The sequence below is a fragment of the Pieris brassicae genome, chromosome 2 (assembly GCF_905147105.1).
Source record: "Pieris brassicae chromosome 2, ilPieBrab1.1, whole genome shotgun sequence".
Classification (NCBI taxonomy): domain Eukaryota; kingdom Metazoa; phylum Arthropoda; class Insecta; order Lepidoptera; family Pieridae; genus Pieris; species Pieris brassicae.
In genome coordinates, this window is record NC_059666.1 from 11,031,811 (window position 1) to 11,056,316 (window position 24,506).

The 24,506-nt window shown below is 33.5% G+C and overlaps 2 protein-coding genes across 13 annotated transcripts in view; one reads left to right on the forward strand and one right to left on the reverse strand.

Moving 5' to 3' along the window:
- The first annotated feature begins 333 nt into the window (after positions 1-333).
- On the forward strand, positions 334-9,794 carry LOC123718499 (NCK-interacting protein with SH3 domain). 4 transcript variants are annotated; one of them, XM_045675072.1, is made up of 10 exons: positions 334-625; positions 734-918; positions 1,004-1,304; positions 1,392-1,606; positions 2,069-2,302; positions 2,683-2,805; positions 3,293-3,476; positions 3,885-4,106; positions 4,845-5,017; positions 6,124-9,794. In XM_045675072.1, the coding sequence occupies exons 1-10, from the start codon at positions 604-606 to the stop codon at positions 6,313-6,315; spliced, it is 1,851 nt and encodes a 616-aa protein (XP_045531028.1). In that variant the 5' UTR covers positions 334-603; the 3' UTR covers positions 6,316-9,794. The 4 variants fall into 4 exon arrangements, with proteins under 4 accessions (XP_045531028.1, XP_045531037.1, XP_045531046.1 ...); XM_045675081.1 differs by having other exon boundaries at positions 737-918; XM_045675090.1 differs by having other exon boundaries at positions 336-625; positions 1,407-1,606.
- A 1,327-nt stretch (positions 9,795-11,121) lies between these two features.
- Positions 11,122-24,506, reverse strand: part of LOC123719615 (plasma membrane ascorbate-dependent reductase CYBRD1-like) — a 37,771-nt gene continuing 24,386 nt past the window's right edge. For 6 of the 9 annotated variants that reach the window (XM_045676197.1, XM_045676198.1, XM_045676200.1 and 3 more), the window contains 5 exons: positions 16,262-16,497; positions 15,111-15,313; positions 14,724-14,893; positions 14,217-14,243; positions 12,666-13,815 (listed from right to left, as the gene is read on the reverse strand). In XM_045676197.1, coding sequence (XP_045532153.1) covers positions 13,662-13,815; positions 14,217-14,243; positions 14,724-14,893; positions 15,111-15,313; positions 16,262-16,497 — 790 coding nt within the window. In that variant the 3' untranslated portion in view covers positions 12,666-13,661. The other 3 variants (XM_045676199.1, XM_045676202.1, XM_045676201.1) reach the window with 3 other exon arrangements.

The following is a 24,506-nucleotide window of genomic DNA, read 5'->3' on the forward strand; positions in this document are numbered from 1 at the left end:
TTCAGGCTGAGCGCCGTCTGTGGTGGAGGAACCAACTCTTTGGCCAACCAACCAACTGCTTAGTACTTGGCAAATCCAGGCCACTGGCATGTCGTCTGTTCGGTTCAAACTTGATGTCATCGATAAAATGTGGCAGCAATGTTATCTCCCGTCGCTCGTGCTCGTATTGTGACTCCTTGGTATAGCGGTTTTTCTGTCTCGGTATCGCGGACGATTTCGATAATGACAGGTCTGTGTGGGGGTGTTATATTATCATAGGGGAATGTCAATTTGCAATAGAGGTGAAGCCGAAAAGGGCTGTGCATTTTAAAATGGTAACTAGTTAAATACGTTTGTAGACTATGATAGTACTAAGTCAGTAGTTAACGCTTGATAAAACATAACCGTCAATAGTCATCTGTTAATTTCACAGTTGTCAATTGTCAATGATAGTGAATTTTGACGTGCAATTCGCTCGCTACATTTTGCAGAAATAATGTAAAACAGTAGTAAAATAACCCTGGGGTTTAACAAATTAATATAAAATTAATTTGTTGATCATACTTAGTTAGATAATAAATAATGTATTGACGATATTTCTGAAGAACATAAATAACTTCGACTATGGGAGACGGACAAGATATGGGTAGGTATCCAATCGATCAATACGTGATTTAATTTATTATTTATTTGTTATAAATAAAATATAGATATACAAGATTAGTCCACTCTTCATTAGAACACTTTCTTTCAGAAGACTTTGAAATGCTAAAAGCATTGTATGATTTTGAAGCAACATTAGCGAAAACTTTAAGTTTTTGCGAAGGAGAATATTTTTATTTGCAACAAACCAACACTAAACAAAGAAATTGGTGGCACGTTATAAATAGAAAAGGCCAAGTGGGTTTTGTTCCTTCAAATTACGTAGCTGAGGTCAAGGTAAGAGTTCATTTTGATTATCATTTATTAACACTAATAAACTGATACTAATACCACTAAATAAAGTGTTACATATTGAACACAGGTTGACCCTGAATACTTCCTGGGATTTTTAAATGATTGCATTAAAAGTTTGAGTGAAAATCCCGCAATGTCCCAAAAACAAGAAATAGTAGTTCGGTTAAATGAAAAGAGGAAACAAGTTCAGTTCCTAGTGAAACCCCACAAAAAGCAGCAAGCTCCTAAGCCTCCACTTCGCTTGGATGATAACACACCTCCTAATGGGGTGTCTCCTTGTTTTGACCTACGCCCAGTGGTTTCCCAGCAATATATTAGTGAAGAAAAAGAATCTCCAACAAAATCTCTAAATGACAGTAACTGTAAAGGTATGCATATTTTTTTAAAATTAAATTACTATAAAGATTAAACTGTTGCCTTAATTTTATTTTATTTTATTGTGTCTATTTGATAAGGAATCTTCTTGACAGATGAAGAAAAAATGAAGGGTTCTAAGGCAACATCTAATCAAGTGTCATCTGACACTGATAATCAAGATGACAGTCAAGACAGTAGCGAAAGTATTAAACCTAATGCTATATATGAAATAGTGCAGGCTGTGAGAAGGGAGACCCAGCTGAGCCACGAAATGTCTCGAGTGGCTGTTGAAACTGTACTTATATCTCTTCGGGTTTGTATTATGAGCTAAACTTATATTGACATTATTTTATTTTTATACATAGGACATTCAGATTCATTAACCAGACAACCTTTGACTCTAGAGTCTGCCTGTTAAAGATAAACTCAAAATTGGCTATTGGTGCAGGTCATTTCTAAAATAGAATTCTGAAGAAAAGAAAGAACTCAATGGTTTGAATTGAATGAAAAAAAATCTACAGTAACTTAAAAAATATTAAGAAGAACTTAGCTAATACATACTTTAAGATACTGAATATATTTAATGCAATTTTTATTAATATTATTTATAAAATTATTCAAAGTAAATTTTTTACTTTGAAATAGCTAATAGGACTTTCTCTCATTGTCTATTTCCTATTTGTTGCTTGAAATATAAGATAATATATATAGTCATCATCATGTCATGTCTAATTGAGTATGCTTTAAATTAATTAATTTATAAAAAATATTATAGGAATTTCTCCCTGGTGGAGCAGCTAGATCCATAATTGATGCACTTCTTAGAGAGGCAAATAGCAACATTACCTGTCCCAAGAATGCAATAGATGCAGCACCTGATGCATTAAGGATGATGACGGCTTTGAACTCCTTGTCAAAGGCAGCCAATGATGCCCAGCAGAGAGGATGGGCATTACATGATGATGCACATGACATTCAAACTCAGCTTTTGGAACTTATATCTGTAATGGTAAGATAATTTATCATTGTATCTTGTCTGCATTTAATTAGGATATAATATGAGTAATATTTGCCTTATCTTTTAAATTCACTCTTAAGTATAGGATATAGTATATATATCTTGATATCATCTCTTTATATTATGAAGGATTAACCTATTATTAACTTACCACCAATACAACCGCCTACTACACTTTACGCTTTATTGTTTATGATATAATATCCTAAAGTTCGTTATGTAAGAAATTCGTAATAAAAAAATACAAAACCATAAGAAAAATGACATGTATGACATTTACCTATAAAAGATGCTCGAGATTGGTTTAAAGGGGCAAAACTAATATGTAGATTCATATAAAATAATGATAAAACCTCTTATTTTATTTCCAGTCAAATGCAGATGTTAATATTTCTCAGCATGTGCTAAGCAGCCACCGTTATGCATATGTGTCAACCCTAGTTCAGTATTACCAGATGGAGACCCGGTGGCCTTTACGACAACTGTTGTTACAGGTAAAGTGTTATCTTATATATTTTGTATAAATTTAAATGTGTCATAATGATTCTGAAACAGCTTTGTTTAATGTAGTTCATAAAAATACTAAAAATAGATTTTTTTTAAGGAAAAGTGTGTTTTATAATATTTATGTACATTGTACAACCAATAATTTTATCGTTCTTAGGCACAGATTGAATCTGTTTCAAAAAAACAGACAGCACAATAATATTTTTATGATCATGACAATGATTTTGACATTTATAACTAAAGTATAAAAAGTTACTTTCAAGAATAAATAATATTGATATTTTTATCAGCCTTTGTAGATACAATCTATTTTAGGTCTAGGTCTAGCCAGTTTCCTTATAAAGAAAATAATAATTAGTGCACAGCAGGGGTTAGAAGGCACGATCTCAGGATTCTAGATAGCACGCTTAGCAATTAAGTCATGGTTCTATATTTGAATATTTGATCCACCTCCACGACCACATTTCGTTTTAGGCCTTCGGTGTAATGTGTGGGTTAGAGCGAACAGCTTTGGCGACGTTAGCCCTGTCCGCACTACCGGCGGAAATAGCCCGCGACATACGTGACAACCCTCGTGCCGTCAGTCGTCTGTCACATTCCGCTCTTCTGCTCTCTATGGTCTTGTCTATGGGCGATACGCTGCCGATCACACATTTTGGTAATAATGTTCTTTATTTGTTTTTTATAACCATAATTTTAGAAACTTATGGTCATAAAATATAAGAGGTCACAATTATCTTGTCTACTTTTTAAATGTGAATCTAACTTCAATGCAACTTCAGAGCCTGTCAAACCACCATTTTGTATGAAATTTGACAGTGTTCAAGACTGATTTAATATGGGTACGATCCCAGGGTCATATCATAAGTTTTTTCCTTGAGATTTCTTTATGTTTTCTCGGCGAATCGAACATAAGAAAACATGGCGCTTGACAAATGAGTCAAATAAATTGAAACATCAGAAAATTTCTACCGATTAACCACGTCCCAACCCGAAACTTTTGTTTCCGAAAATCAAACCTTTAACCGCGACAAAATTTTAATAATATTAATATCGAATATTTCAGATCAACTCGGCGTCGAATTCGCTCAATTTTTACTAGAATTAATAGAGAATCCACCGGAAACGGACGTAGACGAGCAGATACCGGATCTCTTTCTCACTCTCCTCCTCGCGTACAATCTGCAGTTTGAAAATCCCTTCGAAAATATGTTGCTCGACGCTCTAGAGACGATCGACAATGCCAAGACGTTTTGTGAGAAGATCCTTTTGCTGCTTAATCGTGAAGGTGAGTTCACGTGACATTGTGGGTGTTTAGTACTGTTTATTTATGTATTTGAGTTGTATTATGTAAACATAAATGTTATAAGAAATAAAAATAATACTTTCACTATTTAAAATAAATATTAATATTTTTTGCAAATTAAAAAAACCAGCAAAATAGCGGATTAGGTATGAGATAGGCACTTGAGATAACAATGCTTTCATTAAACTTACGTCTTTACTGGAAGCACATCAACATTTTAATAATAATACAGTAAAGTTTTAGACAGTTTCTGTCTTGTTATGTCTCCACTTTTCCGTGCTGGAGGTACCAACAGCGTAAAACTTTTTCAACTGATATAAAATTCGAATGTCAGAAATTTTGGTCAAAATACCGACTTATGTAGATATTATAAAGTAAATCAAAGAAATTTCAGTATAATTGTATTGTATGATATAAAGAATTCGTGTAAATACCATTGAAATTAGAATATTCATCTGTCTCTTTCTATCATATGGTATATACGATGTGTCATAAAGAGACGTAAAAGTGCATTTGTTTATGAATGCAAGGCTGATTTATCCTACTTACTACTTCATCCCATAAAACTAACCTTAAGTTAACTGAAGCTTATGTGGCTCACGTGTTTACGAAACTATTATATTCAAAGAAACTTCTTGAAACTTAGTAAAAATTGTGTTAATGCATAAATATTTTTCGTATTAGATTTATTATTAACGTCATGATAAACAAATATCGCAGAGGATCCGGTCCGTATATTCGACCACGAGCCGGCTCCGCGTCACTCCGTACTGAAGTTGGCGATAGACGTCTTCAGCCGCAAGAAGACTGCGGAACATTTCTACACCAACGACGTGAAGGTGGCGATCGACATTATTGTGCGACAATTGGCCGACTTGTCGGCCGGAGATACGGTAGGCCTTTGTTTCTTTTTATTATTTCTTAATATGTATTTAAACTACAGTACAGTACAGAATACACTAAGGGGTTTTAACCTCGATGCCAAATTTAAATTCCTTAAAAACTAAAGAGTTAGAATAATACAAAATATTGCAAGAAACAAAAATTATACGCTGTATAACTTTATCCATCTAAAACTTACGGAGTCAAGCAATCGCATCTCAGGTTGGCTAAAAAATACCTATTGCCCTTGCAATTTTTGGGTACGCGGAACAATATATGAACTTAAAAGGCCGGCAACGCACTCGCGAGCCCTCTGGCATTGAGCGTCCATGGGCGGCGGTATCACTTAACATCAGGTGAGCCTCCTGCCCGTTGTCCTTTTTCCGTATCTTCTTGGACTGTATGAAGTTGCAAGAAACTCTTAGTCCTTGTATGCAACGAATTTTCTCGAGAAGCGATTATCGAACATTAAAACAGATCAGATGAAATCTGATGATCAGTCTTCCTTCACCGTACGAGAGAGCATTAGCCCCGTGGTGCCCAAGATATTTTCTTTTGTGAACTAGCGAACTGTGGTTTGACATACGACGAACAGTTTAAAAAAGAGTATACTTCTTCCTCAAAAGCCCCCAATGGGTGTCCCCGAAACTTCTAATGCGTCTTCCAATAGAGTGTTAACCGTTTAACCCTAACACGGAGGGGGTATGAAAGAGACAGAGCGAGCGAGCGTGAATGCGTTGCACTCTAACGCATGCGCGTAGTATACCTGTTACAAGCGTAGAAGCGTCCAATATTCCAACGCAATATAGAGAGAGAAAGAAAGATATACAAAGGGAGAAAGAAAGTAGGAGAGAGAGAGTATTAAATGGTAGGAATGATGTTGGATCATGGAAGGACCAAAGGGGGAACTGATGCAGTTTTTGTAAGAAATATTGAAAAAATAGAACTTAAACATTTCGTATCTTACTTTAGTTATCATAATCCCATTGCAAATGTTTTAGATATGGATATTTCCCTACTCGAAAATAATAATTAAAAGATGCGATAAATTGTGAATTGTACGTAACGTTAATAAAGTTTGTCTTAAAGAAACTGACTTAAAATGAATTCCTTCCAGCGTCGCGAACATTACCTACGGATCCTCCAGGGCATAATCCGCAATACAGAATACAGCAGCCATTTACACCGCAGAGACGACTTGCTCCGCTGCTTCGCCCGGATCTTCTGCGAGGAAGGAGAATGCAGCAGAGAAGACCAGGTCCTAGTCAGGGCCATCTCTAACGAGTTTCCCCAGTTCTTTAAAGCCTAAGGTTACTGGCATCCAGCGCTTTTTAAAAGCTTTCACGCGCTTCAGCTCAACCGACAATTATCCGGGTCTACTCGGACCGAGTATACTCGCATTCAAACTGATTTTAGATGTGGGTAAAACTATGGATATGTCTAGCATTTTTTAATTTAGTTGGAAAAAGTGGAACAAATCCGAATAATCCAATTGATCCTAGCAGTAAGCTTACAGCGTAACTTTATTTGCGATTTTAATAAGATTTCATTTGCATTACTTTGAATTTAGTTCTAGCCAATTATCAAATGATTGCTTAATTATGTCTTTTACAGTTGTGTGGTAGTCTTTCTGGCATTCGAACTCACTCGGTCCGAGTAAACGTGACGTCATAGTGCCAAAAAATTTGATTAGAGTTTCGATCAAGGCCTACATTGCCGTATAAATTAGTAATTTTACCTAATTATCCTAATTATAATGTAGGTTAATTGAGAAGTTGGATAAATTTAATTCTTACAGTGGAAATTCGAAACCAATTTCAAAACAACACATTTTTACTTACTACTAACATAACGGCCTAAATTATTAAACGAAGCATGTTTCTCGTAAATGCCTAATAATAATAAGACCACATCTTTTTTCTTAATGTCAAACTTAGGACAAAAGCTTTCGATATTCTGTACTCGTAACAGGAATATTACGTTAATTGGCTTTAATTACTACCTCTACTAATTATTTATTAACAATTATGCTGCACAAAATAACACTGTTTTGGTTAAGCACATTTTGTTTAAGCTGTTAAAAAGTGACATAAGAGTCGCTTCATCTGTCAAATTTGCCTCTACATTGTTTTCTACCATAACACTAATGACACGAAAACCATCTGTTTTGACAATTGACACTTGTCAAATTGTTATTTTTTTCAGACCAATTTATACTTGACAGTAGAACAAGCAAATAGATATTTTACGATATTTTCTCGTAGTGTGGCCTAAATGGATATTTTCTGATTCGTATAGTCAGTATATAGATAGGTAAATAAGATATTCAAATAAAAATTATTTTAAATATCGGTCTGTGAAATAAAAAGAATTGAATCTAAAAAACAGGAATGTTTTATTTTTCCTGTATGTGTTCGAAAAATAGTGAGAGATTTATTGAAATTAGCAAATATATAAGTAGATATTTTTTCTTCTTAGTCTTTGGCTAACGACTAGGTATATTATCTTATCTCTAATAAATGTTGAGGCGTCTTTCATGCAATTATTATATTTAATTTGTAGAATTAGATTTCACTGCCTTACTGCAAATGTCTCGTGGGCTGTGTATGTCTAATAAATATTTCTCGATAAGAAAATACAAAATTATTATAAAATGATGTAGAATTTAAGATACTGTTGAATCTCAAAACTTTTGAAACTTTGTGTAGTAAACAGTTGAAACGGTTTAAAACGCGTTTATTTATCTTTTTATATTCCGATATAATAGTGACGTACGGCGTTCTTTAGGGTTCATTTGGAGACAGCGCTAAGGACTATATGTCAAAGCTATATCCTGAACGTCACCCTTTTTGGCCATGTCATAGACGCGTTCTAAACCGTAAAAAAAATATATTTCTTTAATCGTGTGATAAATATTATAAAATAAGTTTTAAAAGAATATTATAAATTTGCTTGTTTGCGAGTAGCACAAATTGCGGCATTTATCATTACCACCGTTTTCATATATTTAAGAACTTTATTTAGTCTTTAAGTAATTCTCGTTTATTTTCTAAAGTCTAAACGAATCTGCCCGCTATCCCGTGTCACACTGGGACCGTGCTAGGAACGGTCGGAGAGAGAACTTGCGGTGCCTCTGCAAACTGAAGGTCGGCTTTCAATCTCCGAAATCTCTCCGTGTTCATTGCCAATCTCAACAGTTTTTCCAATGACTTAACCCCGGCATTGGATATCCGAGAGTGGATGTTCCGTAGGCATCTATTTTGTACCTACCAGGTCTTCTTTACCCGTAATTATGCCCAACGTGGTCTGTAAATGGCGTTAGAGAAGAATTTCACTTTTGCAACTTGCCTCCAATGCGATCCGCAGAATTCTATGATAAATCCACACCTCAAAGGCCGCTGGTTTTTTACCTTTTGCCGAAATCTTGTCGCCAGTTCGTGTACATGTCAAGACTATCTATCTGAATACAGGAATACAGATATTTATAAATTCGGAACGATATTATCAGACGACAGAACGATGACGATGCGAGATTTTTAATAAGTAAACGTTCATATCACGCTCGGATGAGACGGTGAAGTGGGCAAAGACATCGCGTTATTAAAAAGCTTTTAAATGGTTATAGTCTATAAAAAATAGGCTGATTTTTTGTTGTTCTAATGTAAAGCGTGTTTTTGTAGTGGATTTTATTTAAGCTTAATTGAAATATAACTCATAGTCCAAACCGTAATTTACGAAGACCAGTGTTAGCCTAGTGGTAAACCGTGTGTGTTCCTCGATGTTCGCCGGATCCAAAACTGATAATTTTGACATTTCCTAACGAGAAATTCGCTTTGTGGATTATTTTTTTTTGAAGAAAGACATGTCGGGACATCTCATTTGTAGTTATAAGGAGGAGGAGACAATTCTACACGAGTTTTTATTAAGGGGATAAATTTCGGTCATTTCTTGATTGGATTGTATGCACATTAACTATGAGTTCTATTTCACTATCAGCTTATACTTATTATGTGAGAAATCGTAGTAAACGGGTTTGATTGTACATATTATATTTTTGTGTATAGAGTTGATGTCTTCGTGATATAAAAGTATTTATTTTCATGTTCATTACCGACCAATATTTCAGGGTTTCAAATTAAAAATATTTTCGATTAATACATGTAGTTATTTCAAAATTATGTAGATCATATAGCGATCTCGTTAAATCTTTAAGAATCTTACGTTTATGTTATGCAGACATAAGTATACTATGTTATATATATAAATATATATGATTCATAAATATAAAAAAAATATTTCAGTATTGTTTATCGTCCTAATTCTTATGTATATGCAATAAACAGTGACAAGTCTCAAGATATTACCATTATATTCATAATAGTTAAATCAAACTAATTGGACCGTTTTAACTATAGCACTCAGCTGTCTCTTTTCATCACAACGTAAACACAATTTGACGGAAAGAGACGAAAGAGTCAATAAGGCTGATTTAGTTTTTATGAATAATATAAAAGGCGTACATCTATTAACACACTGAAAAGATATATATGTTTACTTTAGTTTAGAGATGTGTTTGTTATCCAATTACATCTATATGTGTATTATATAGATGTAATTGGAAGTTTTTCTATTTCTGTTATGCTTTTTGAGGCTGTCATCTATTGCTAATTGTGAGTTAAAATTCAATTGAAAATAGAGAATATTTTGTTCTTATTTTTATATCAGCAGAATCATGAGCAGTATTTTGTGTAAACTTTGTCATGTGTAATGTTTGAATTAACAGTGAGCTTAAAATATAGTCATATGTTTTTGATTCAATAAATCACTAAAACTTCAATTTTGTTTTATTATTAAAAGCATTAATCAAATAATTCACTAGTGAAAGTTATTGCAATATCATTGTTACATTAGGTGTGGCGCGGGGCTGCTCTAATACTATACAGAAACCTGAGGCCCAGATCTAAATAGGTCTGGTGTACCACAAAAAAGGTTCGGTGGCCGTCGATACACAATCTTATACTAGAATAATAAGTCCTGAGTACATACCTCGTTACAATAGCTTCTTACCAGGAAGAAAGTCACACAATATTATCAGCCGTAAGAATTTGGAGAAATTCATACATTAGTTTGGGAACAAAGAGTTGTTAGACTGATGCTAATAATTTGCCTCACGATAGTTCTCAAAAACGCACTAAACACTCACTATAAAATTCTTAACAGTGGACGTAACTATTATCAATTATAATTAACAAAAAGTATATATCAATATAAAAATGTGTCTAACGTAACCCGAGTAAATCTCAACAATGACTCAACTAATAAATGTGACGATCGGCCGAGAAAAAATATTTGGGATCACCCTCATAAAAATTATTAAATTGAAATTATATATTTCGAACACTGGCTTATACTTACGATTCTTATAGATAGATATTCTGCTTAAATAAAGATATTATTATAGACCTGTATGGACCTAACACATTAATGTAAGCATGGGATCATAAACGGAATATACCATAGACTAAACAATTTGTGTCTCCGTAAATGGAGTTGAGATCGGTGTAGTGCGAAATTATTTTTGATCATGACTACACTGTTACTAATCTTGACACTAACCATTAAAAGATCATATTTTTTTTTGTGAATACATGAAATGTCGCGTAACAAATAAGAATTATATCAGTTCGAATAACCGACATTGCGGTTCGCTTTTCGCACACTCTTATTCTCCTTCGTATAAAGAAGAAGAGTCACGATCTTTCTGGCAGAATTTTCATTTGCGGTGTTAATATGCTATGCTAAGAATATTCCATTGCAATCAAATCAACAAGATTTATTTTAAAATAGCTGATACTACTGAAGTGATATTGTTTTCTTAGGTGAGAAGGTTATGTATTAGTATTAACCGCATTACGACCCAAAGCAGGGATATTATTGTGTTACAAACTTTTATAATTAGAATATGGTTTTTTTTAAATGAATTATTCCACTTTTATTACTTTTATTTATAAGTAAAAAGGAAATTATATTACATGACACGATGGTTCTACTTCGTTCACATTTTGAAGGCGAAATGTACGTTTTGTAAGAATCATAAATAAAACAAGTATTTCATACAATATGTATTTAATGTACCTTTATAATTGTGTATAAATATTTGGAAATCGTAAAACAGTGATAAAATTCATAATAACCAATACAACTGCAATAAACAACCGATTTAAGAAATAATTTCAAGAAACAACGTCATAAAACAATTTAGAAGATATTGTAGAAAGTACGAATGTACGAATTGACTAAATATACGTAACAAGCAGGTACGTTTTAACATTAGCTTTATAGCGAGAAGTCTAATTAGTAATAAACGAAATCTAAATATTTCAAAAGTTGGCCCCGACGTTACGAAGGGTTCCAGGGTTGTAGACTTTTAAAAAACTGTAATCATTCGATCTCAGCAAAACCTATTATTCTATGTGTACAGTCTTTCGTGCATCGTATATTAGTAAAGTCTGCGAATGTCCCCACAACACGGAATGCTATTTCGATATAAACTATCAAACAATAGACACAAGGTAATAAATTTACTCCGCGTATAAATACATTGAGCATTACACTATAATTACAATTAGACATCTAATAATGTAGGTATTGATTAAATATTACTAGGTATTACATCGAATTTGGCAACCCGAACGCTTCTCGTTAAAACTGTATAGAGTTCCGTCCAAATGTCGTAAAAAACTTTAGCAGTTTCGATTATCATGCAATACGTTTAAAAAGTTAAAAGTTTCAGAAATATTGGTTTAAATATTTTATGATAAGGTACTATCACTACTCGATACCGACCAATAAATATTTACTCATATTTCACTACGTTTCTGACACGACTACTATCGAACACACGCACATTACATACATTAAATTATATACAAATCGTTAAACCTATTTAACCTAACGCCGCCGAGGTGATCGGCGTTCGCCTTAAATAAAATATGGCCACTAAAATACTTCAAAAATAACTACGGGCAGTTGAATATTTGTTCGTTCTGAATTGTAACGAATTCGGTGACGCCACAGCGTCATCGGGCTTCGCGATGTCATTTAAACTAAAGAATAAACGAGTAGGTATACATACATAATTTCGATGATGTTCATAAAGGCTATAAATAGATAATCGCACAACCGCAAGTAAATTTTATTGGATTATAACCTAAATGAATATAATTTTAATATCGGGTACGTAACAACTTTAATATCTGCAAAACATTTCATAATTACATTTATAACGAAATCACATAATATGGACCCCAAAATCTCAAAGAAACTTGGAACACAGTTATGAAATCATTCAACTTAAACGAATATCGTATCGTACACGAGTTAAATGAAGTTGGGCTGGCCAATGAGACTTCAGAGCGCATTTCGGCGTTTCGCTGGAATCTGGTAGATGTCGCCTCGTTCTAAAGTCCGATTCGTCAGCCAGTCGCAAAGCGGCGTCGTGTTGTTTAGCTGGGGTGTTGCGCGACCTTGCGGATGCGGTATCCGCCAGTTCCGCGAACCGTGTACAGCACCAAGATGGCGACGGCCACCACCGACACGCCGATGGCGTTGATCACAATGCCCTCTGTCGGCAGCGACGAGTATGTCTCGCTCCTGCACACCGCAAGCCCCGAGTTAGTAACGCGATATATTATTGCGTGCCATGAGATTGTAAGTGACTAGTGAGAGCTGGACTCATTAGGACGTTGTTCGTCGATCTCGCGTAATGACGATCGTCCGGTTCGTTTTATGTTAGAGTTAATGAGTTATTTTCTACGACAAATCCAATCCCATTTTAGTATACGCGCATAAAAAGAGAGAAAGCTCTACTGCAAAAAAAATATTATTAATTCATGATATTTTTAATTATTGTTAAATTATAATTATCATCGATGTTAATTCAATAACACTGTAAAGATAGTATTATGACTACAGTCAAATCACTTAAAATAAGAATTTCTACGTCTCTCTCTACGTACAAACGTCTAGAATTAGGCACAGGCATTTACGTTAAAGGACAATTAATGGATACAAATTACATGCAATTAAGCTATTTTTACATGGATCAAAGTAAAAGTCGGAAGTGTATGTAAGAATTTTATTTGTACGTCATTTACGTATTAAGATACTACAAAAATAACTTTGATCTGATACAGACCAAATTTTAAGCCGCCGTAATTATTTACCTAACACTCTATCTATACATTAAATATATGTAAAAAATATGCTATTTATCTGTAATTTTGAACCATTGAAGATGAGCTGCAGGTTTCAGACTTAGATATGTATTAATAATGGTTGTCTTCGTGGCTTTTTAAATCCAGTGAAGGTAGATATTTGTTACGATACGACACTTGATATTTAAACGCATACTTTATGAATATTTATTATTTTATGTCATTATAACTTAATCAGGCTAAATAAACAGTTTAAACTATAGTAATCTTTGTCTCCTGTAAACTTAGGCTGTCATATTAAACAGATTAGCGGCTGAATAACCGTCAAATGGGCAGCAAATAGGCAAAGAACTGTCACTCAGAAAAAATATCTGCATGTAAATATCATAGCTAACAATACGGGTCAAACGAATACGCAAAGTCGAAATCGTCGAGAAATTTAAAGTTCTACAGAGATTCTGCGGTCTCGCAGTTGGGGTCGGAATTTATCCCTCGCTAGGATGTACATAAGGACGGCCGTAATCGCGACAGTCGTGACGCCAATGACGTTGATAATGACCGCCTCGTCCGGCAAACCACTGTACCGCTCCGCGCTGTGAAGTGTTTAATGAACGTAGAGCAACGAGCGAGGTACTCGGCCATGCAGCTATTTTGTTAAACACAAAATAAGGGCACGCTTCGTAAAGACAAAATAATGAATGCTCACATAAGCGAATGAGAATATTACTATGTTCTAAATAAAGGATTTGCCGCTTGGTCTTTATTCTCCTTCAATATCTATTCTAAGGCACTCGTTGTATTACCTTCGTTAATTCAGTCTTGATAAATAGACTATCAAACACATTCTTTTTTATTCATTTATGATAACTTCCCTTTCTTATTCAGCTATATATTAATAAGTTTATATTTCAACTTAAAAACGAAGCGGCAATCCTATGGCAATGGAAATCGGGCATGCACAAGCGAGGTTTCTATATATTGAACCGATTATTACCTGAATTCTCCCAATATTGTGGAGTTACTAAGTAAAAATAAACTGTTTAGTACCTCCGGGCTTATTGTCTGTCTAAATTGAATGTCTTTTTGCTCATTCATAGGCATTTGTACAGTGAATCAATAATGATAGTGAAAAATGTTAAGCAATGACCAAGTGATAAAGTGAAAATTGTCTTTTTTATTGCTATGGATCAAAAAGTATCAGAAAATTTTTCATTTAATTAATTTGCGATACTAGTTAGATACGACTTAAATGCGTTGTTTGTCTTTGAAGGGAGAATATTAGAAAAATAACTGCTATAATACAAAAAAAAACTCTTTAAATTAAGACCTTCATTTCCAATTCCCAATTCCAATATTGTCTTAAGCGCTACCAAACTATTGTTTAGGGCACTCCTTAAGCTGTGTCTTTACATTTGTATAAGAATTCCTCAATTAAATTGGTGTTAGACATTTGCGTCGTTCAATACATAAAGCATTGCATAAATAAATAAAAAATACGTACCCAAGAGTGAAAAGAGCTTTTTCAGTAAGTCCGGTGAGACAAGCACAAACCCCGAGGACGAAAGTCAGTATCCCGAATGAAGCGTGAATTGGGACCAGAGACGCGCGGAAGGAGGCCGTACCCTTGCTGCAGATCAGCAGCAGGAGGAAACTGAAGAAACCAACTGCGTACTGAAAAATTTAATAACCGTGTTTATAACTTCCCCGTATATTAAAAAAAATGTGTTTCTTCATTATTCTGGTAACTAGAAAGTTTTGGGTTCGATTTCCAACGACACAAAAGTATATAGTAGATCTATGTCAAAACGCACTCGTGCAGGTCTTATAAAATTGTGTTTTAATCTAATAAAGTACAATTTCATCATCATACATAAATATATGTAATTACCTGTAAACCAAATAATCCCATAGCTACGAAACCTATCCAGCTGTGTAGCGAATAGAAGTTGTTGATTCCCTTCTTATTGTGGAAGTCCAAGACTGCCAGGAATCCAATCACGATGCAAGGGAAGGCCAGGGCGTGGAATATGGCGTGTAACAATTTCACGTAGATCCGCCGGAAGCATCGGCAGATACGGTAAAGCAAAATAGCTGAAATTAACATCGTTTATGATTACTAGAAAGAACGAATAAAAACTGTGATAAACATAATTAAAAGTTGTTAAACCGCAAAGTGCACTAGGATTGCCGGTGTCGTGCGCAGCCAGTCTCATCCATTTGACTTATTAATGATTTAAATGAATTCTACATAACATTAACAGTTTTATAATTTAAATAATATTGCACAAGAACAATACTTTCCGTTTCAGTATATGACAGGTTAACAAGATGTTGTTTAAGATTGTTAGTAAATGTATAAAGTTTTAAATCGGTAGTAAAAAGTTTATTTTTAAGAAAGTCGTGAAGGATAAAAGTGAAAAAGCGTTGGGCGAAGAAAGTTCGTTTTTGTGTAGCTTATATGTAGATTTGCGTTGTATATGATGTGGTGGGGTCGGTGTTTGTTTTCTAAAACATCGACTGAGTACCATCTAACCGTTAGAAGTTTTGTTTCATTGTATGTTTTCAGTACATTTACGAATAACTCCATTAGCCATACAGTTATTCTGCTTTGAAGGAAGCAAAAGAATTTACCAAATTTGACATAAAAGTTACTACCCATTATTTGGTTTCAATTAATTTAACTTTTTAGAGAAAATTTTGTTTTATCTAAACTTGGCGATTAAAAAGAGTGGCGGAAAGTTCATTGCCAGTTCCTCTCTTCCGTTCTTCTTTAACTTGACTTTAAATTAAGTTTTTAGTGTGATCCCAGGTAGGTATAAATACGAGGTAATACATAAAAAAATATGGAGGCTTTTCAGAGGAATGCGACCACAAATACTCACACGCGAGGTGTTTATACATCTAGATTAAACCAATGGCCTAGTATAGTTTTATCAGACTTTTGAGGAGCTGAATCCAATTTGATATTCATATATTTAGTTCAGTTTATATAAATACAATTGTAATTGAAATTTTGAATTTATTTCTAAATAAACTCACAAAATCCACTGAAGGTGATGAACCCAGCGACCATAAGGGTCGGATGAAGGTTGAACTGCTTCTCTGGTATATCATCAGCCCAGCCATAACTCTCCCGGTAGTAGACCACCCAGAACACAGTCAACGCTGACACTCCTATAAGGAGTATTGTGGCTAGTGTAATCACCAGGGCGTACTCGCACCATTCGCAGGCACCACGTTCTTCGTCGTCCGATTCATATGAGCGGCTCCGTTGTCTGTAAAAAATAATAAAATAAATTAAAATTATTTATTAATTATAGTATTGCATAGTATATCATATTCTTTAAAATATAAGGTACACCTATTAAGGATAATATAGATATGATTTTATCCCTGAAACTTACGGTAACCGTCAAATAATTTTGATAGCCGCGTTAGGTGCTGGTATGGGATGCAACCTGTTCAGATACACTGGCCCCTTCCCTTCTACACGGAACCAACAACAGAGCTAGTACGGCTTATGATGCGGGTGAAAAAGCTAAAGCCTGCAAATACCCCTGTCTAGGCTCCGAATATGATTTTGTCCCATTCGGTGTCGAGACCCACGGTCCGTGGGGTCCTAACGCTATAAGGCTTTTTAAGGAAATATCAAAAAAGGTTAGTCGACATCACAGGAGACCGAAGAGCTGGCAGCTACCTCAGACAAAGAATTATTCTAACTATTCAAAATTGTTTTTATACCTGTATCTTATATTCCATTAATTATATATCTTTATTATTTAATATATTGTGCAATGTATCGTCAAGTCCAGGCATTTAGGTATGTCTTAGATATATAAGGAGTTTGTAGTGTTTAGTGTTTAATATTACATTATTAAGAATAAAATAATATTCACTGACGACTAAATAAAATAATGAAAGGTTCAGAATTGTACAGTTTTGTGCAGTTTAACCGAATTCATAACGTTTACCAAAATAACATCAGATTGAAAATTCAAATTAAGTAATGAAGTTACTATTGCAAAAAATCAAAAGCGTACGCGAACTATGTTTTATCTGTACCATGAATATTCAGCTCACGGGAGCTAATTAAAACTCAGTAAAAAAGTTTTAATTTTTAATCATAAAGTTATAAAATTTAAAACGTTTTCAGAGCCCTTAACTATGTCGTCTTATATTTTTGTGCTCGTTTGGGTTATTCACCTACACTTTTAATCGATTCATTTATCTACTGTGTACCTAGCCTACCCATGGTTTAGTGGTTAATAAAGGAGGCCCAAAATTCCTTAATATAAGAAGTATTAAAAATATCTATAGCGCTGAATAACCTGCATGAGCACACCCCACATACACACCCGAATATTAATATTTATTGATTTATTCTTTTCTAAGTTTCGTAAATGTTTGAACGTATTTGTATATATACTTCTTATTCCATCTTTGGCTGTATCATTAGTATAGTTGAATTTTATTAAATAAATAAATATAGAAAAGTTTTGTCGTCCTTGGGCGATGTGGTAAACACATAAATAATATTTGACTGAAATAAAACTCGACAGATACAAATAAAAAAAGTATATACTACAGTATTAAGGTAGAGGCTATTTCTAAGGTGATTAGACCGCAAAGGATCTGGTAACGTGATCTTGGATGCGGTACCGGATATTGTGGGAGCACTTGCTTTTTGTTTATGAAACCAGAGAATCTTTGTGAACAAAAGTAAATGATGTGATTAATGTATCTCATTCTATTATAGCGGCATAAATTAAATGGAGTAATATTAATTTATAATTGATTCGGTATAACGTGAGTTGAATAATAAAACAAGACTATAGCATACCACAAATGTCAAAGAAAAATATCTTAGTCGAGATTGTTACCTTGTAAGGCGTAATAAATATGAAATCGTAATGTGAAATTGTTTTATTATTCGACGTATGAAGGTGATCCGCGTTACATTCTTTGTTACTAATTATATGAAATTCGTTTAAATTATTTTTTATAATGTTCTGATATGCGGTATTGAATTACGATAAAAAATTTGTTATGGAAAACCTACAGATCAGTTGACAAATAACAAAATTCCCAACTGACAGAACCTTGACAAGTTAATACCTAAACCATTTCGTCAATTGTTTAATCGGTACAATAGAATTCGAGTTCATCGCGAACATACAGTAAAAAGCGGCGGAGAGCTTTGTTTTATAAGTCACTACAAACTCGTGTTTTATACTCGCCTATTCTATGCGTGGTTTAAACTTAACATTAAAATACATTGTTATATTAGATCGTGTACTAACTATACAAGTGCATACTTGCAATTTCCAGAATGCAGAAGATATGATTGCTACAGATAAAATAAGTGACCAGTCGTGATAGGTCAGTGAAAGTATACACACCATGAATTCCTTGCATAACTTACCGCCCGTGCACTCCGTTTCACAATCACAAAACTGGATAATAATTATTGGGAACTAGCTTTAATTAACTTCATTTATAATAATCGAATAATATATATTGTAACCACGCGGCCATAACATAGGATATATGCTTTATCTTTAAGGAGTTTGTGTTCAAAACGATTACTTTTGCCACTGTCTCGTAAAAATGTAGTTTCTAAGTGTAAGAGTATGGTTTCGTCGTTCCTTATTCGCACGGCTAAGGAAGGGAACACCTCGCTGTGTTTGTTTTATCGTATGAACACAGGATGGCGCTGTTTAAGACAAAAACTATGCCCATTGGACATTGTTATGTATGTATTTATAAAGACAAAATTCCTTCCGAACTTGAATTCCTAGTTGCCACCAGGAATAGAAAACGATAAACGCATTTTTGGTAACACGAAAGCGGTGTACTTTAAATAGTATAAATTATTGTTATACACATAGGACAGACATTTAAGTAAATTAACATTTAACGTTTTGTTTTTTTTTTGTCTGCGCAAACCTGTAATACTTTAATTAACAAAATACTTGATAAGTTCTTTTTACCAATGTTTATGCATAAATATCTTTACTAGTTTTACCTGGCTAAGTTAAGCCTCGCTTATTAATAGAGGATGAGATCAATATCAGTTAACGATGTAAAGTATGATACAAGAGTGAATAGCCCACTTTTTAACACGCCCATAATCTAACATCTCTAAGGAAAGCTAAACTAAAAGATAGTTTAAGAAACGCACGATACATAAAAAAATATGAGTTATGGTTGATTACCTAAATGTAACTTTCTGTATTTCGAAAAATTAAAAGTTATATAGACAAAAAATTACTAAATTTAAAAAATTTAAGAGTTGTTTTAAGTGTGAAAATTTTGTCATAAGACTTTCATGTTGGTAATTTGAAAGAAGTGTGTTAAATTGGTAAGATGTTCATGATAGTAGTAGATTATGCTTTTATCAATTAATTATTTTTTCAGTAACTTAGACTGCATTAAGTCTAAGTCATTACTTATTTTATAAACAACTCTGAGTAGGCCAGTAGATGTCCTAATAGTAAGGTAATAAATAAGAAAACTAATTGAGCTGCTTTCTAACATTGCAGGGATTTTCTAGTTCATAAAAAGTTGCAAGACAAGTGATGTTTCATCAAACAGTTCTACTTTGCTTTGTGTGTCTACGGAGAAATGGTGGGGGGCGGGAAGAGAGCGGTCAACGACCTCGCTAGCCATGGTACTCCTGGCCCACATGTACGGAAAGCTTTAAGATTATGCAGCCATAACTATTCCTGTTGTGTGAAGCCTCAGCCTTGACGTTTGATGTAGTTTAAAGAAAAATCGACACACTTGCCTGATGTTAAGATAAACCTATCTAAGAACCGAACAAAATTATCAATCTTTAATTTCTTTCTATAGTTAAGTTCAACATCATTTATTCAAAAAAATTACGAATATACCCTTTGAAGTTTACTTGGAGGTTTACAAAGGCTAAAACGAATTTTGCGAAGTGTAATATATTTTGTGTTCCTTCTTTTACCGATTTTGATACCCAAGAGACTTTGACTTTTTTATACAATTACAAAGAGGATATTTTTGTTAAACGAATACATTAGTTTACTATATAGTCTCCAAAATTAATAAATTCGTGTTGTATCCGTTAAAGATCCTTAATTTTGAAATGATTTATGTATGCACTTACATACCTGATGTCTCATCTAAGTGCTTCAACGATTTGTCAAACATATAACAAATATTACACTGTATGTGTCTGTAAGAGAAAATCTATACTTTCAAAAGATTGTTCTCAACACGAGCTATTTCAACTTACTAAACAATTTGTATCAAAAGAAAATATATAATAATGCATTGTGTGCAACTGACTTTAATCCTTGGCTGCATTCAAATGTATGACTTATTACAATGGAACAAAGAATCGAGTTCTCAAAAGAAAAATATCTCAGCCTCATCGACCCATTGACTTGAGTCAACGGATAGAAGAACTTCAGGAATATCTGGAACAGTTCATCAGTGCCGAGAGATACGTATTGAATAGCGAAAGAATACGAAGAATTATAGAAAAACATCCGTTTCATAATCAATTATTTTTTGTTGGTACAAATTATATATAATTATATTATATTACTGATTTCAAAATGGTTATAGTAATAAGTTTCGTGTTTCTTGCACTACCCATATTAGTATTTTTATAATCATGCAATTGCCGTTTTATTTTATTTACTGAATATATTAATGTGGGCTGAAACGTTAGTAGGCTAGTTTTCATCTTTTTTAGATGGAATTTGATGTGATTATTGAATTTCGTCTTCGAGAGCGATACAACGATTATAGCGGTCATAATGTTTACTTCTTCATCAGCACAAAATTCTCCAGCGAGCATTCTCTTGAGGTCTGAGAACAGGAAAAAGTTATTTGGGGCCAAATCTGATATTATAATCAAATATTGCGATTAGCAAGAAAACCGCTCATTTAGATGACTGTTTATAATAATTGGAATTGCATACATCGTTTGTTAAAATAATCCATGTAATTGTAATTATCGCCACAATATAGCCGTCGCTGACATTAAAAAATTGAAATAAAATTGCTAAAATGATACAAAAACTTTCTTCATAAGAATTTCATGTTGAATAGTTGTGAATTAACTCGTTCTTATATTGCTAATTAAGTTAATTACAGGATACAATGATTAGATGAGGAAATATAAATACAATTCCACTTATATAAATCCGGCTTTTTACTCAATAAGACTCACTCGATTATTCTATAAAAAAATTATTTGCAAATATTAAAATATGTCGAGATGAAAAGTTTAATGTGGGTCGCTGTCGGGGGTTGGCATGTATTACCACTCTAAACATATTTCATTTTCGCAAAACAATTTTTGAATGTATTTCAAAACCTGCCTAAAATTTGTCTTACCACAGACACCGGCAATTATTACTATAAATTGTATATATTAACACTTCGTTGCAAGTATTTGCGTCAATTAGTTTACGATCTACATTAATCGCAGCTCTTGCTCAGTGCAAGGTAGACCATACCATTCAAATATATTTTTAAACTAAAAATTAAACCTTTCTACTAATATCCTTAATCGGCTAGTGCGGTGTCTGTTCAGCTCATTAATCCCAAAATATGCCTTAAGATTTTATTTAAATTAAACAAAGATCGTATCTGTTGTGATCGCAAAATCGCAAGTAAAACTTACAAGTACGTTCTAGGATTAATATGAAAGCTGGCAGGTGCACTTACCTTTAGAAGTTAGAAAGTTTAATGACAGGTCTGGTGACAAGCTTCACATTACCCTCAGTGCACGACACCAAGAAATTTAATTTACACTAAACACTTATTTTTCACTTTAAAATTGGTGACAATTTTCCTTTTAACATTGTAGTTTGGTGAATGATTAGTATCATTATTTATATAGAAATCGTAAGCCTTTTCGTATTGCCTCACGTAAAATAAATCAACTACCGATCTCTTCAAAGCTATATTTTAAGACATCCGTGTGTAGGGCACAGAAGGTTTCATACATTAAAACAATTCCATCAATAAAGCCACAGAATAGCAACGTGAAGAACAATGAATGACAAAAGCGGTCGGCCTTAATGAGGAAGTGCTCCAGTATAACTATTCATATTATATGCAACGTCACATCTAAGCAGAACAATATCACTTTCGCAGGCATTGGCATAAATCTGCATCGTACCATGTTTGTACCATTTGGGTACGCATTTGCTCTTGCATAATGTCTTAGTAATCGCTTTATATGGTAATTTTTGAAGTGAAACTTCTTTAAGAGCATCAGGTTAAAATTTTGACGAAAACGTCACGAAGATGTGCTGTTTGTCGAAGGAAAGGGAGAGAGCGATTGAGAACGATTGAAAGAGAGTGAGAAAGGGCGAACATAGCATGAAGCAAATAGCCATGGAGCGAGAGTAGGGAGCAAGCAAGTGAGAAAGATCGAGAGAGAGAGAGAGTGCAATTGAGAAAAAATACACGCTATTGGTTGATTTATTCGTTTAGTAGTTACAAATTAGAACTTTACATGGCTATTCTGTCGCATAACGTCTTGTGCAGAATTTTTTTTTAAATTTATTTATATTATCACTAGCACGTATACAGTGTGGAAACAGTATGAATATAGATATACAATTACATGGAGTGTTCATATACTGGTACATGATCGTCTATTGGGCTTTAACCTTAGTAATAATTAATTTACAAAGAAGTTTCACTTCTGACATGTGTACTTTGTCCGCACGCACTTTTTATTAAAAAATGTATTGTCACGGCGTGGTGGCACTGTTATCTGTGATTATGTAAGGTTTTAGAACCTTCTAAAACTTCGAGAGGACTTCTAGAGGTTGAGTCCGACAACATTTTGACCGAATATTTAACGATAATTGTTAATTATAACATAAATACGCACATGTTAAAAAGGAGAAAGCTTTGTAAGCTTTTGCAATATTACAAGCTTTTTCACATCACATGCTTATTAAATCACCGCAAGTATAATCAGATTAATGCAATATTAACGGAGGCGTGAGGGCGTTAAATTTAATACCGTCATGCCACTGTGATCCAATCTAATTTCGTATTAATAGTCGCTATTTGAATTACCAAAGACAATTAATTTGTCTTTGACATCGCACAATAACATGCTACTTATTGTCAAGACCACACTAAAAACTTTGAAATAGCAATTTGTTACCAAATTAAACATATTACGTATTTAGTATCCGCCTTCGTAGCAATTTTTCTATCCTTAGTACTTACTTATATTTTACTTTAGTATTCTCTTCGTTAAAGAGGGCGTTCGTCACTGAATTCTGTATTACCAATAATAATATTAATAATAATTTATATGGTACAAAAATATTATGGAACAATCTAATCTTCGCATATTCCGTCCCGTAATAGCGTGTGTTTGTCTTACATAATTAAAAGGTAAAATTTTGCATATCCGTAATATCATCACAGTATATTCTTATATAATTTTATCACTACATCATCACTTTATTGAAATATATTATGAAATTATCAAATCTATTTTAATTATAATGTAAAATCGATTTAATATATTTTTTAACTCTAGTATCTTTGAATGTTTTTCGTATAATACACACTTTCCTATTAAACTGACGCAGATAACCCACGTTTCACGTAATGTATATGTGGCATTCACATTAAAATATAACTAACATAATATTTCTTCTCAATCGTAGTACATGGCATTGGGCGTATTATGTAAGCTTTTGTAAGGTGTTTACGAAATCATGGAAACGGTAGGCCCTTTACAGCTTCATAAACAATGGTGTTTGATCGTTGAGATAAGAGGAATTTAATATTATTCTATATAAAATACGACATTAAATTACTCAAGAATAAAATAAAAGATATCGTGAAAGTACTATATATTTATAATTTTTCAATTTAAATTTTGTTTTTGAATGATAGTTATAACAAACAGTGTAGTTTGTATAGATAAAGGAGGAATTTAAAGGCAACATACACAGAATAATGCTCTTCTAAATGTATGTTTGTGGAAAACGATTTTAATGTATAACATGACACATATTCAAAGCAATAAAAGTTACTGCAGAATAAGCATTTCAATTCGAATGTTATCTCCACACTACATAATGTAAGTACATTATGGCCAACGATCAACAAAAACCCACAATGAACGTGAGAAACTATTAATCTCCAATTATCCAAAGGTCGAATAGTTCATATGGATGAAACTTGTAAGTATACGATACGATATCTACAAAATTATATTTATATAACGCTTTAGAGTATTACACAAACCAGATACTGCATT

Excerpts from the sequence above, each read along its gene's own strand:
- LOC123718499 (XM_045675072.1), top strand. The coding sequence starts at position 604 with ATGGGAGACGGACAAGATATGG. Across the intron at positions 626-733 it reads GGGAGACGGACAAGATATGG|AAGACTTTGAAATGCTAAAA; the intron begins GTAGGTATCCAA and ends ACTTTCTTTCAG. Across the intron at positions 4,107-4,844 it reads TTTGCTGCTTAATCGTGAAG|AGGATCCGGTCCGTATATTC; the intron begins GTGAGTTCACGT and ends CAAATATCGCAG.